This window comes from Urtica dioica, chromosome 4, assembly GCF_054948205.1.
Source record: "Urtica dioica subsp. dioica isolate 48M chromosome 4, U.dioica_male_clone48M_v1_H2, whole genome shotgun sequence".
NCBI lineage: Eukaryota > Viridiplantae > Streptophyta > Magnoliopsida > Rosales > Urticaceae > Urtica > Urtica dioica.
In genome coordinates, this window is record NC_142759.1 from 8499208 (window position 1) to 8515214 (window position 16007).

The 16007-nt window shown below is 37.0% G+C and overlaps 2 protein-coding genes across 2 annotated transcripts; one reads left to right on the top strand and one right to left on the bottom strand.

Moving 5' to 3' along the window:
* Positions 1-5834: 5834 nt before the first annotated feature.
* Positions 5835-8790, top strand: AGG3 (guanine nucleotide-binding protein subunit gamma). Its single transcript, XM_089611158.1, has 6 exons — positions 5835-6372; positions 7022-7074; positions 7188-7232; positions 7344-7388; positions 7477-7831; positions 8413-8790. The coding sequence occupies exons 1-5, from the start codon at positions 6196-6198 to the stop codon at positions 7829-7831; spliced, it is 675 nt and encodes a 224-aa protein (XP_089467284.1). The 5' UTR covers positions 5835-6195; the 3' UTR covers positions 8413-8790.
* A 2536-nt stretch (positions 8791-11326) lies between these two features.
* Positions 11327-14282, bottom strand: LOC149400072 (Subtilase family protein). The gene is made up of 2 exons (XM_089611610.1): positions 12543-14282; positions 11327-12038 (listed from the first exon to the last, which is right to left on the bottom strand). Exons 1-2 carry the CDS (start codon positions 14173-14175, stop codon positions 11356-11358), a joined length of 2316 nt encoding a protein of 771 aa, XP_089467736.1. The 5' UTR covers positions 14176-14282; the 3' UTR covers positions 11327-11355.
* Between the last annotated feature and the right edge of the window lie 1725 nt (positions 14283-16007).

The following is a 16007-nucleotide window of genomic DNA, read 5'->3' on the forward strand; positions in this document are numbered from 1 at the left end:
GGTGACAGCTCAGCTCCATGAACCGTAGTTGTCGCCGGTGAGGATGGGAGTGACAAGGACAGTGGACGGGCTGTCGGAGTGATGAATCGCATGCAAACCGGATTGATTCAGAGAAGGCTCAGCGGCGGTGGTTTCGCTAGACATATTTGTTTCTGTGGCGTTGATTTCGCTTGGCATGTTCGACTGAGAGAGTGAGAAAACACACATATATTAGAAAGATCGTGAACAATGATCTGATAACAATATTTTTTTTTTTAAAAAAAATATGAACAAAAACTGGACGAGAAGAGAAGAAAAAGAAAATAATAGCACTGATGCGAAAACTTTTATTGTATCACAAATAGCACTGACAATAAGTGCTAACGAAGGTATAAGAATGTATTATACTGATGTGGGATAATATGAAGATATTCAATGTAATGAATACAATTAAGAATATCACTGATAATAAAAGCAATGAGATATGCGTGAATGACTGTGAGAATTGATTTTGATAATCAAAGTAAAGATATGCAACAGGAAAAGTAAACGCTGAGTACAATAGGAAGAGAAAGAGAGATGATATTATGCTGTGATACCATATTAAAAGGGAAAGCAATAATGGAAATTGATGATATTATTCAATGACTTTGCCTTGTTTATATAGGCGTGTACATAACTGATATTGCTATACAATAGGAAATATAATAGGCAACGTATATAACAGCAGATTACAAGCAAATAGGAAACTAATTAGCAGAATAATAGGTAGTAATTGTTACAGAGAAAAAATGGGAACTAAATCAACTAAATCCTTGCTGAAAGTCAGCGTGGATGGATATCGTTCAACACCCCAAAACGGTACTAAAAAATTGTAATGATACTATTGAAGGATCATATAATTTTGGAATTTGGTACCTTCCAATATTCCGATATTGCTAACTATTTTTTCTTCGACTACTAGAGTTTATTTTGGCCTTAAAAAAAAGATTATTTTTAATTCATGAACAGTACTGAAATTAATCGAAATAGAGTGTATTATCGTTTCAATTTGGCCAAAATTCTAATATTGTTCGGACCAAAACATCTCGGTCCATTTGGAACCGGAATTTCTGTAAGCCGGAAAGGGATTCCATGGAATCCCAAATGCCCACGTTTGGATATATACCACCAAAGTAGCAAACTTTTAATTAAAACAATTTAATATGGCGTTTTTATGGTACTGTCCACCACCTTTTTTTTACAATATCTTATAAAATGTATGTGCATATAGCAAAATCATTGAATACTTACAAATAGATACTTCGTGAATATATATATATATATATATATATATATATATATATATTGTTTCGTCATAGAGTAAAAAATATTGACACCAATAAAATTTAAATTCCCTAATATTTTGAATATGAATTTTTTTTTTTTTAAAGATTGGGAATTTACAAAGGCATTATAAAGTTACTAATATGAAAATTTTGGAAATAGTGTGGAATTAATCAAATATGAAATTTTTTTAGAATACGATAAAATTATCCTTTTAGATTTGATTTAATATTATGTTTATTAATTGTTTGATTTGTTCTAAAATAAAGTTTGAAGGTTTATATAAGAAGAGAGAGAGAGAGAGAGAGAGAGAGAGAGAGAGAGAGTGCTGAATTACCAAATCATGGATACAATAAAGAAGGTTTACTCTTGGGTACAAGTGAAAAACTAATTATGGTGTGATTGTTTTGTGACTTATGACACACAAATACAAAAAACATCAAGAAATGTTACTTTCTGGTGCAAGATAGAGGTATCTAATATGCATGGATGGAAATTTTATCCGATACTTTTTACCTAGTCCGTTGCTCAGTTTCAAACAGGTAGAGTAATATACGTTATTTTGGATAAGTGGGTAAATTGACAGGACCCGTCAAGATTTTAACGTGCTCAGGTGATAAAATAGGTGGTTTCGACTCGTTAACACTAAAAAATGCTTTTACTAAGAATTGATCTCGGGTCCATTAAGTTGTTACAAGAGCTAGTCACCACTTAATTACCCTTATAAAGTTGATAGCATCGTTTATTATTAAAATTAATAAAAACCAAGTAAACGGATAAAGATACAGAAAAAGGAATCGAGGATAAAAAACATAGAGAAATGATCATAGACTATCCAAAAATCACCAAGTATAAACGAGCAAAATGAGAAGTTTGCGATTAAATATAGACCATCCAATCGAAAATTTAAATGTTACCTTGTAAACAATATAAATAATCGTCTACTCGCCATCAGATAAAAAATTGTTATTAAACTCACCACACAAATTACAAATATTTTCATTAATAGTTTTACACTAGAAAGATGGCTAATATCGTTCAAGGGTAGCGGAGAAGATGTCCGCCCTATCTTGTTGGGGCTAACTATTCAGAGAAATGCAGGAATGCCTTATTCAATTGGAGAAGAAGAATAATGATCTTGAAGAACAAATAAAGACATGGTATCAATGCCTATACTCTGCATTTAGGCATTTTCTTGAAGAAAAAAAAGAAGAAACCTACACATCATTTTACCTTTATTCATTTGATTTTCAAAATGTCGAGTTTGTACCTTATTTTTAATTAAAATGACGAAATCATAGAATAAAAAGACAATTATGCCACAAACATTCTTTATATAAACTTTTCATTAATATTTACTCGGATATTTATATGTGAACCTCATTTTACCCTTATTCATTCGCTCTTTATAGCTTTATATGTAATTTATTGTAAAAATATAAATAAATAAAAACAACGATCTATTAAATATGAAATATCGTGGTTAACACAAACAAAGAAAATGATTATAATCGGCATTAAAAAATTATCGAAATCACTTATTCAAGCGTGAAATCCATGAATCAAAGTCGCAGTTTGAGATGTATGAATTTTATTAGTCTATTGATTTAGTTCAATTTCAAAATTGGGAATTAGGGTTTGTTTTTTATTTATTTTTCAATAAATTACATATGTGACTGTAAGGTGCGAATGAATAAGGATAAAATAAATTTTACATATAAATATTAAAGTCAACATTTATGAAAAGTCAATAACAGGATGATTCGTAGCACAGTTATCTATTTTATGGTATAATTTTGTCATTTTAATTAAACAAGGTACAAACTCGACATTTTTAAAAGGGCAGTGTAGCAAAATAGCCAAAATGAAACTATAAAATTTGTTTTTAGCCTACGTTTCACAACTTTTAGGGAAATAACCAACAAGTTTATGTGACAATAATTAAGGTCTGATTTGCCCTTATTTATTAACAAATTCGTCATTTTCTCTCCCCTACTTTTTTCATACACTTTTTTTTACATAAAAACTTCAAAAACCCATATTTATCTCATATGAACTTCGAAATTGAGTGATTCCAAATCCTACGGATTCGTGACGCCGAAATCTTCAAAAATAGATCCATTTTGTTTGATGAAAAATCATGTTTAATACCATAGATGTAGAAAAATCACGTTATTACCTTAAATATGAAAATAACTGAATTTTTTATAATTATCAAAAAAATAAATGGAAACGTCAATATGATGCACTAACATAATTTTTCATCAAATACAATAGGTCTATTTTTGAAGATCTCGATGCCACGAATTTGTAGGATCTGAAATCACTCTATTTCGATTTTGTATGAGAAAGATACGAATTTTTGAAGTTTTAATGCAAAAAATGTATTTGGAAAAAAATATGAGAGAGAAAATGACGAATTTATTAATAAAAAAAAGGCAAATCAGACCTTAATTATTGCCACATAAGTCATTTGGTTATATCGTTAAAAATGGTCAAACGTATGCTATATTCAAAATCACATGTTTAAAGTGGACTAATTAGTTACAAATCTCTTTTTAAAAATCAACCGTTAAACTCGACATTTCACTTGAATGCATATTGTATATATATATATATATATATATATATATATATATATATATATATTTTATATATGTGTGTGTTATTTTCACTTACTTTTTTAGACTAGATATAAAGGTTTACGGATTACCAACTTCCTCGAATCATACTTTTTCATTTCCACTCATAGATTGGGGAGAATGGTCATTCAACTCGATTCTTTCTAAGACATTATATATAAGACATTCAAGTTGTATGTTAACTCCATATACTTCATCATAAGGAGCTTGAAATTATCCTTAGCAAACAACTGGCCCTTAATAAGTTAGTATAGACTGAGCTCAAAGCATCTCCACTGTATTGCACCAAAACACTATAAATAGAGTAAAACTCTATAATGATAAAAGCTATAAAGCTTTATATTTGATGTAACTTTTACACCCGAACAATTTTAAAGATTTCACCAAATATTTAAACATTATTTTAATCTAATTAATTCACAATTCTTAACTAAAAGTACATATTTTAATTACCACATTTGATTGCTATGTTTTTAACAGTTTGGATATATTATAATCCAAATTAATTTTTTCAATAGCACTTAAATTAAGCCAATAATTAAAAAATGTCTTATTATTTATTTAAATTTTTTAATGATTTTTTTATTTATTCCAAAAAAATGTTGTAGTATCTATGCAATGAAATTTATTGCTTTTCACTTTTATTAATTACATTTTCTTTATTTTTAAATACTCTTTTTTTATTTATACTATATGTTACACATAATTAATAAATAAAATACAATTATATATTTTTTATATAGGTAATTAGATATTATAAATAACTAATAAAATTAAGACTTTTAATATAAAAATATCTTAGATAAAAAGGCCTAATAAAAAGTATATTATTAGAATATGCTCTTGAGCGTAATTAATTATGTGTAATTAATTACTATAATATTATTAATTATGTGTAACATATATACCATATGTTACACATAATTAATAAATAAAATACAATTATATTTTTTATATATGTAATTAGATATTAGAAATAACTAATAAAATTAAGACACTTAATCTAAAAACATCTTAGATAAAAAAGCATAATAAAAAATTATATTATTATAATATTCTTTTTAGTGTAAGATATAGATATTGTTATACATTGGATAAGAAAAAAAAATATTTAGTGTAAAAGTTAAACTAAATTTGGTGTGAAAATTACACCAAATTTAATGTATACATTGTAAATGCTCTCATAGTTTTGACATAAGATGAGAAACCGTAGAATATCGAGAAATGTCTAATAATTAGAAGTCCATGTAGAATCTTATATCTTAAAATTTCTAATCATCTAAATCAATCTCCACATCAATGGATGTAAAACAATTAACAAAAAAGTATATTTAAAAAAAACTATAAAATACACATAAAAATAATTTTAGAATAAAGTGCTTTTAGCTTAAAAAAACTCGAAGAAGAATGAAAAGTTGACAAAGTCAATTAGTAAAAAGAAACAATTTTGTGGATGAATTGCGAGAAAATTTAACGAGCACTAACAATCCGTGTAAATAACGAGTGGTGACATGATCGTTTTTTTTATGAATCTTCGATTTTCTAGTGTGTTTTAAAAAGATAAAGAGAATGAATATTAGGGGCAGAAGATTGTTGATTTTTGTTTTTAATATTTTATAATTGATTGTTGAAGTTTAGTGTATTTATGTATGAAAAGAAAATTTTATAAATTAATATTTAATGTGTAAAGAGTAAAAAATATATTGAGATATTTTTTTTTGAACGAGAATATTGAGATATTAACATATTGCATAAAAATTGATAAAAATATTGAATTATTAATGTGTATAAAAAGATTAAAACTGACATCTAATATTGGGAACAGTAATCATAGTACTATACCATAGCATGTATATATAATCTATGTATATTCACAATCATAAACCGAACCGAACACGCATTGGAGAGAGGGAGAGAGAGAGAGAGAGAGAGAGAAATTCACACACACATGACACACCTAACATAATTTGCCGCACAGAATACTATTACCACTCTCTAGTCTCTATAGAATACTATTACCACTCTCTGCAAAGTCTCTCTCTCTCTCTCTCTCTCTCTCCCTGTTTTTATTAACATAACTGCATAGTACTATTGCTCTTGCTTAACTTAAGTCTCATTTTTCCTTGCCTTGCCTGTTATGCCCATTTCATTTGTAACATCTCTCATACTCTCAGTCTCACTCGCTACTCTCTAAAGAACAAAAAGAAACAAACTTTTTTCTTGCAAGTTTTTAAATAAATAATAAATAATGGCTGGTGGCGGCGGCGATAGTAGTAATGGTCCGACGGTGCCGGAGCGTTCGGCGACCGTTCCGTCCCTTCCTCCACCGCGTCCAAAGTCGCCGCCGGCGTACCCGGATTTGTATGGAAAGCGTCGAGAAATGGCTAAAGTTCAGATGCTTGAGAGAGAGATTGGTTTTCTTCAGGTTTGTGCTTCCATTTTTCATTTTTCTCTTTTCTTTATTGTATTATGCTCGAGTGTATTAACGCATGGTGTTTATTTTATTTTTTCATTATTATTACTCCGAACAGTCTATTTTATTATTTTTCGGCTTGCCTAGTAGTGACAATTCCGAGATTCTGTTTTTATTTTATTTTATTTTTTGTGCGAAACAAGGTCTTCGTAAAGTGCTGCGTTAGTATCAAGAATTTTGTTTTCTATAAACTATCTCAGCGATTGAATTGGTTTCTCAAGGTTTCAGCTTTGTGTCTGAACTCTTGCGGAGATAGATTTTGTTCGAAGTCTTTTATATATTTTTATGGCCCTAACTTTTTCCCTTAAAAAGAGTCTTCTGGTTATGAGAAATTATATATTTAGTAACCAAAGAGAAGAGTAGCTCAACACACTGCCGCTCTGTTTGATTGAGTAATTAGGACTCTCAGACCATTCCTTGAAGCGAATGATCTGTGTTTAGAGATTCCATTAAGAGTATCTGAAGAAATTGAGTAGCTTTGAATTAATTTCCCCCCATCAGGTTCTTGGGACTGAATGATCATAAGAACAGGAATTTATTAAAATGGTTTGCAGAAAAAGTACTTATCTAAAAGATCAATAATCAATTAACCCTTGAACAGGAGGAATTAAAATCGGCAGAGCGAATTCAACCCGCTTCGAGATGCTGCAAAGAGTATGTTCGTCACCGCCGGCAATTATATCTGTGCATTTATTTATTTATTTTCACATTTCCATTTTTAGCCAACTCGTAGCTTAACTGATTTGTGAAGCTTAAAACTTTTGCAGAATCACCGAATTTGTGGTGTCAAAACCCGATCCTATAATACCCACGTAAGTACACAGTTTCGGGTGGATTCTCAACACTAACATTTCGCCAGCTCATACTAAAAAAACCTTTCTTTTTTTTATTTCTTTTAACATTTGATCTCCCCTCTTAAGCAGAAACCGTAAGAAGCGCCGTTCATGCCGGTTCTTGAAATGGCTCTGGTATATATATATCTCGTGAAATTAATCTAACACGAATCCCAGCGGATAAGTAGTGTAAAGTGACAAAAATGTCCCTATGTTGTTACAGCCGAATCCGATGCCTAAACTTGTCGTGGATTTGCTGCTGCTGTTACTCAAAGTGCTGCTCCGTTTGCCGAGAAACGCCGCAATGCAAGTGCCCGAGCTGTGATTGCTGTACCTGCCCGAGCTGCCCGAGCTGTGATTGCTGTACCTGCCCGAGCTGCCCATCTTGCTCGTCGTCATCGTGTTTCAGCTGCTGTGCGCTTCCGAAGTGGCGGTGCTCGTGCCCACCGTCCGATTGCTGTAAAACACGATCGTGCGGTCGAAATTGCTGCTCTGTGCCGAGCTGTTTGTGCCCGGATTGCTCTTCCTGCAAATGCAAGTGCAAGTGCTCTTGCTTTTGCCCTCCTACATGTTTATAGGTACAACAAACAAACAACACTCTTTTCTTTTAATGTACAAAAAAAAAAAAAAAAAAAAAATTATAACAGACCTGCTGTGTAACCAACCCTAGCTATTTGTGCTGCTCTTCTATCACAAGTCATTTGCAAATACTAGGTAATCTTGCAGTATTAATAAATAAATAAATAAAAATGAACAGCTGATTAAATTGATTTAAGCAAGTTGCAAATTTTTGGCGTTATCATAGATTGCTAATTGACAAAGCTTAAAAAAGCTTATGGGGTAGCTTAATTATGGCGTGACAAGACTGGACTGTCTGGATTCTGGACACAGCAATCAGGATTAGGAAGGATGTGGCTTGGAATTGAAGTTTCTGTTGCCAAAACAACATTTTAATTGGGCGTGGTTTTGAAAATTATCTATGCATATATATATATTGAAAGAACAGATTGTTAGGACTTTTCATGTTTAGCAACAGGCGACCTGACACGGATAGGTTTTTGGGTTTATCGTTCAATAATTCTCTTCTGGCTCTGGCGCCCCCATAATTCACAATCGTGGTCCTACACGCCCAGAATTCATTATTGATCCTTTGTTTCAGATCGCCAAATTGGCAGGCTTTTGATGGGTTGAGTTGAATATGAAAAAAGAAATGGAAAAGAGAAAACCCAGAGCGAAACGACAGGCCCATGGTCGAGAGAGTGATTCCATTTGTGGTGAGTGCTGTTTTTTCGAACGCAGAAACGCAGAGCCCAAATTCGTATGGTACAGATATTTCATGTGACCATACATCCCATATATGGAAGCCCTGTTTCTGCTCCAGGAAGCTGTCTATTGCGAGTTTTTGAAAACAGTTGGTTTTTTTAGACATTGCAGCAACAAATGGAACAAACTGTAACATTCACCTCTGCTCAAATGTTTGTAAGACCAGAAAACAGAAGTAAGAGGAAAAAGCATGAATGAGATTGTGAAAAAGATATACTTGGATTTTCTTTTCTGTTAATGCCCAAAACGTAAGCTTGAATAACAGATGTTGCGACAATTATAATTTGGACTGATCAGTGATCACACCACCGTAAGTTGTGACAGCCAATACCACTACTGTTATGCGACTGTGCTTTCTACCGTGGTAAAATAACTAAGAAAATTGCCAAAAGTAGTGTCAATTTTCATTTTCCTATTTTTTTAAAAAATGTACCAAACTTGGACCGGTAAAAAAAAAGTCAAATGAGAAATACACAAAATTCTACCTATTATACCATCATACTAATTACCAACCTATAATATTCCCCAATAAAATCTCTTATTTTTTCTCTTTCTTTTTGTTTTCCCGCTCAGCCCATCGAGATTTTTTTTTTTTTTTTACTAGTCGTAGTTTGATAAATTTTTGAAAAAAGTAGGAAAATGGAAATGTAATTATAAGTGAAATGTCCCTTCCATTCAATTATCATCTTATTCATCGTTTCGTGTATCACCAGCCCAAAAAGAATAGAAAGCCCAAATAATGGACCATCTTGACATGCATCAAAAATACATGGAAATTGTTTGTAATTGTACCTTATTTCAATAATAAGTTTGTGTTGTAAAAATAGCGTATTTTAAGTTGTACATAGTGATTTTTTTTTTCTTTTCTTCTTGATATCTATGGTCCTTATTTAAAATTTGATTATTTTTATTTAACTTTATTTATTTACTATTTACAATTTCATTTGTTAGGAAAATAACTGTTTACCGTTTAAAAAAAAATGCTAATTTTGAAAAGATTCAAAATAGCTCATATTTTAAGAATATTACACTTGCATAGTTATTTTTTGTAATTTCCCCAAAAAATACTAGACTTACGGAATTTACATAAAATTATAACTATGCCTATTTTTGTATAGTTTGAAATTAGAATTAAAGTAAATATAAAAATTAAAAACATGTATTTTCATTTCTAAGCGACTTTATTTTAAGCAATGCAGAAGATGACATACAATTTGACGCGTCATTTCTTCTTCTCCTTGAAGTTGTTTGTAAGGACGGAAACCCTTGTACGTCAAAGCTCATTCATTTGATAAGGAGTAGCCATAATGCGTGTCGGAGAAGACCATAAGGACGGCCGACAACTGATATATAGGGGTCTATAAAAATTTACAAAAAAAATTGATCTAATCAATAACTAAACCGACCAGGAATCGAATTTCAGTTTCGCGCCATGAAATTGTAAAATTTTGATTTGGTTACTCATCAAGTAGACGGTTATCATTTTTGAATGACCATGAAACCGGCTATCGATTATTTAAACAAATTTATAATTTACTATTTTATTTTCATAAGTTAGTCTATCACTCTCCGTGAAACTCCTTATCAGTTCTTAATTTTTGTTTCTTTATTGTGGATTTGTATACATTATTGTTGATTTAAAAAAAACCTTTCAATAAACAATGTAATTTTATTGATTGTTGCTAAATTATTTATATTGTTATGTTTTATATCGTTGATATGCATTGTTGTTTGTGACACCTTTGTGTCTCTACGTACGATTGTATTCAATTCATTTTGATCATATCCTATTCCTTTATAGTTAACTAATCTTTATTTTTTTTAAAGTAATGTTTAAATTTGGATGTTAAATTTTAAGAATCGGATGACCGAATACCTAGAGGCTAAAACTGGTTTGAAAACTTGATACTTGTTTAAAATAATGGAATAACGAATATTCTTATATTAAATTTTAACCTTGGACTAAAGCGGTTCGGTAGTTGGTCTAATAAAATCTTGGATGTAGTGGTGTGACAACTCCTTGGGCGATTTAAATTGCGGGGGTTCTAACTTCTAGCCATGACTTTTCTCAATATTAGTATTAGTAAATTGTTTGTATTTGTGTTGTGTTGTGTTGTGTTTGTAATTTAATTGGTTTTGGTTGATTGAGTTTGCTCGTAACTCTTTAAGAATATTGTTGCTACATTATTTATGGGGTATTGTTCTCACTCCACACATGTTTGAAGTAAACACTCAGCCGATTGTATCGATAGGTCCTTTAGTGGGTTGTTCTCCATTCTATGATTCTATCTAATCAATTTATTAATATATAAATAAATAACAATTACATGATATTATTTATTTGAAAATTTTACATTCTTTTGCCCGTTGGCCTCAAAAGACTCCCACTCTCGTCTCGGGGTATACAAACAAATATGGGCAACTTTTAAAAAAAAATCTGAATGCATTCCATTGAATGGCGGAGACAATCATGGGTCTAATTCAACAAAAACAATAATAGATTTGGAATTTTCTTTCCGTTCGCACTTTATAGATTATAACTCCACCACGGCCACCATAATACTCCCTTAATGCGACAGCTATATTTCACGAACAACCATTGTGATTACTAACCATAAATAGCAATTTAGTGGATGACATGTCATTTCTAGACGAAAAAAAAAATTATTTTCTCATGTTCCTTTCTTTAACAAAAAAAAATTAAGAAACTTTTTTCACCCCACCTCACAACACACATCAGAATTACAATCTTTTTTTTTTTTTTTTTTTTTAATTATAATCACTGCCTCAGTTGAGTCCAGCCGAAAGCGACCGGGCTCCGGACCTGATGCTCGGCGTTGCTCCACGTAATGGAGCCGAACGCCGACTTGGCAGCGGCGTCGCGAGCGGCCACGAACGTTACGGTGTACCTCAGCCTCTGCCCGGCTCGCTTGTACGCCAGCCTGGCGGGCTTCACGGTGACCTTCACTCCCCGAGGGGCGTCCACCGCCACGTCGTAGACGGACGCCGCGGCCCCCACGTTGGTGAGACGGCGCGTGTAGCGAACGACCCTTTTGCCCCCGAAGACGACGGAGAAGGAGGGGTAGTTTAGGGCGCCCGGGTCGGAGAACTTGTTCTTCTTACTCTTCGTCCCGCCGCAGGTGAAGTTGCGGCGCTTGACGATGGCCTGGACTTGGGCGGGGGTGTAGTCGAGGGTGCACAGGAAGCGGACGTACTCGTCGACGGAGATGTCGTAGACGAGGCCCGGGGAGAGGGCTCTCTTGGGGTCCACGTGGCCGGCCCCGTGGGCCCACGCGTTGGAGACGGCCCCGCCCTCCGCGTCCTTGAGAGGGGACTTGGTGTTGTCGAGGACGTAGGCGGTGGTCATGAGGGCCGACTTTATCGCGCTCGGGCTCCACTCCGGGTGGGCCGACTTCAGCAGCGCCGCCAGCCCGCTTATGTGCGGACAAGACATCGACGTCCCTGCCATCATCATCAATGATCAACCATTTTTCATTCATTCTTTTTTCGACTTCTCAAAAAAAAAAAAAAAATAATAAAAAATAAGGAAAACGCCTAACTTGCTAAAAAAAATTAGGGGTTTGGACACTAGTAAGAGTAAGTACGTGGGGTGTTACATATTACTACTTTTTTTTTTTCAAAGTAGATGGATCTAAGAGTTGTTTAGTTACAAACATGTAATAGTGACAAAATTGACACTATTAGTTACTTGTTTATAAGTAAACATTCCTAAAGTTGTCTAATTTGTAACGTGGAGTAACCACCTTGTTTAATCCTATTTGGGTGTAATTCTAAAAAAATTACAGAACATGAGGAGGACATGTGAAGTTAGGCAGGCCCATGATATTGGTGCTGTACTTGAGCAACCAAACTAACTCTGTATCAAATCCAGTGGAAAATAAGATGGTCGTTTGATTGATTCACGGTTAATAATAAGATATAGCCGTTAAGAAGCGTTGTTGTTACCTGACATGATGTTGAACTGAGTCTTTCTGGTGTCCTTCTGGAGGCCGGTGGGGCCGATGGCCTCGGACCACGCGGCGAGGATGTTGACACCGGGACCGATCACGTCCGGCTTCAGGATCTCCGGTGTCACGAGATTGGGTCCCCGGGAGCTGAACGCTGCCACGATCGGCGACGGCCTGACGTTGAGCACGGTCCCGCCGAAGCTGATGACGGCCGTGGGATTGGCGGTGGACCTGACGTAGTCCCTGATGCGGTCGCCGACCCTTCTTCCGACCGCCACCGCGGGAAGGAGGTGGCTGTCGGCGACGAGCTCCTCCCCGCTGGCCGCCGTGTTGGCCAAGATCATCCCCACGCCGCCGGCGTCCCTCACCACCGCGCCTTTCTCGACTCGAGCGTTCACACCGCGGTCGCACAGGACCACTTTCCCGCGCACTTCCGGGCCCAGCGACCCCGGCATGCAAAGATTCCCGGTCGCATTCGAGCCTTTGGTGTAGACTAGTCCCACGGCGGCCGATCCCATCCCGGACCCGCTGTAGAGAGACTCGCCGGAGAATTTCGTCTTGTCGCCGAGAGAGGCGAAGGCGGGGAAGTTGCGGTCGAGGGTGCCGGCGCCGACGGTCATGATCCAGGGGGCCACGTTGGCGAGCGAGGCGCGGGTGGGCCCGCTGTTTCCGGCGGAGCAGGAGACGAAGATTCCTTTTGCGACGGCGGCGAAGGCGCCGATGGCGATGGTGTCCTTGTAGTACGGCGCCGATCCGCCGCCGAGGGACATGGAGAGGACGTCGACGCCGTCGGAGATTGCGCGGTCCATCCCGGCGAGGATGTCTGAGCCGAAGCAGCCGGTGGACCAGCACACCTTGTAGGCGGCGACGCGCGCGCGCGTGGCCATCCCGCGCGCCGTGCCGCTGGCGTAGCCGAGGAGGCTGGCGTTGGCCGCACGCGCCCCCGCCGCGGTGCTGGCGGTGTGCGTACCGTGGCCGTCGACGTCGCGCGGGGATAGCGCCTCCTCTCTCCTGCCTCCTCCATTTCCGGCGCCGGAGGCCATCTGGAAGCCCTTCGAGAAGCTTCTGGCGCCGATGAGCTTTTTGTTGCAGAGCTTGGCGGAGAAGTCCGGGCCGGCCTCGCACTCCCCTTTCCACCTCTTCGGGATCTCCGGCATCCCGGCGTCGTCGAAGCTCCTCGACTGCGGCCACACTCCGGTGTCGAGCACCCCGATGATGACGTCGTGCGCCGCCGGCTCCGCGTCGTGGTCGGCGCTGTAGCCGCCGTCGACTTCCAGGCCCAGAAACTCCGGCGATCGGGTGGTGTGGAGCTGGTAGACGGTGTCCTCGTAGACGCCGAGGACGGAGTCGGATCCGCGGAGAAGCTCGGCTTGCTCCGGCTCAAGCGAAGCCGCGAAGCCGGGGAAGGAGTCCTCGTAGGTGTAGAGAAGCGAATCTTGAAACCCATCGTCTTGCTGGGACTCGGCGGAGACGGAGTGGAGACTCGAGGAGTACCAGTCGCGGTGGGTCTGGAAAGACAAAGGCATGTCCTGGTCTTTCATGTGGACAATGTAGGTCTTCTTCGACAGGCATTGGGCGACAAGGAGAGATGCGACGACGGTGAAGAAGGACGAGAGTTTAGGGTTCGCCATGGCTGAAATGTGAAATCGTGAATCGAAGTCGAAGAACCGAAACACAACAGTCGCTGCGTAGGGGCGACTGTCAGAGAAGATAGAAGGGAAAGTGGGACTCTTGTCGGGTTTATATCAACTGCTCCTTCACGATTGGGCCTTTTATTCCTCTTTATTACGTTGATGCCATTTTCTTTTACTAGTATTTATTATTATTTTTACCGCTTCAGTTTTTATTTATTTTAGAATTAATCTCATTTTTACCCCCTGAACTCGTACCTCGGTTACATTTCATCCCTGGATTCGGAAATGTTGCAGAACTAATCTCAGAACTTAGACACGTGTTACAACTTGTCACTTCCGTCGGTATTTGGACGTTAAGTTTAACTTTTTGATGACGTGACAATATTTTAAAGGGTATAAGAGTATTTTCTATTATTCTAAATACTTTTAATATTTAAATATTGTTATCGGATATTAAATATTTCTATTATTCTCTCTCTCCTCTCTCTCTCTCTCTTTCCTTTCTTCTACTTCTTTTCTTCTCTGCATTTTTTTCTTTCCTAGTTCGCGTGTTTGGACAATCATATTCAGTACAAGTTTCAACTTCAAGCCACATGAGCAATAATTTTCGGAAAAAACAAAAGGATAAAAGACTAACAGCAACCCTAAAGTATCATCTCAAACGCACGACCAGACTAAACAAGGGTTCCAAACACAATCAATCCAAAATTTTGAGTTCAAAACAGTGCAAGCCGAGCCCAAACAACGTCAATCACAAATCAATTTCACCAAACAATCTTAAATGTTTAATTATTTAATCACGACCCGCACGAAAAGTGGGCCCACCCTCCGTTCTCGGCGAACCTCGACCCGCACGGCAAAATCTTCGCGAGAGGCTCGCATGACATGAACAACGTAGGTATGCAATACCTCGAGGCGATTCGCCAGCTCAAAGGAACCGGGTTCCGACCCGTTCGATCGGTGCACCTCTCCTTCGTCCCCGACGAGGAGATTGGCGGACACGACGGTGTCGAGAAGTTTGTGGAGTCCGAAGCTTTCGAGAAATTGAATGTCGGGATCGTACTCGATGGAGGTAATAATGAGATTTCGAGTTAGTGTTCGTTGATTTGAAGTGATTGGTCGATTGATCAATTGGTTGGGGTGACTCAGGTTTCTGGGGGAGAATTACAGGGCGTTCTATGCGAAGAGGGTTCCGTGGTGGCTGGTGATTAAGGCGGTGGGAGCGCCGGGCCACGGGGCGAGGCTGTTCGACAATACAGAGATGCTCAGAGAGAGCTGGTGGAGGATAAAAATAGATTGTGGGATTGGGTTTGAGATGCGTCTCTGAAGCAAATATTTAGGAAAGAGACGGAGACTGAGACGGACAGAGAGAGTGAAAGGAAAGAGAGAGACAGAAAAAAAAAAGGAGGAGAAAAACGAATTTGCACTCTAGATTGACTAATAAAATTAAAATTGGCCAAATTATCTTTTTAGTCGATTATTGAAAATGAGTTATCAAATTCTAATAATAAGTCCGTCCATTTCTCAAAAAAATATATACAAGCTCAAGCCCAGTGTTGTCCCTCATTTTTGCAGTTTCCAAACAATACATTTTCATCTGAGATCAAAGAAACCCCAGACTGTCTCTATAGAATATTAATGGGTTTTCTCTTATTTCGGATCAAAATGCAACAGAAACGGAAAAAAAAAAAAATTGGACTTACATTATTAATGATTCACATGTTGAAAGGGAAAAAAATTAATCAAATATAACAACCCATTCACTTCGTATTAGCATACACGTATTTGGATTGTTCGTGTATTTGGATTTTAGGGGATTTTAGATCAGA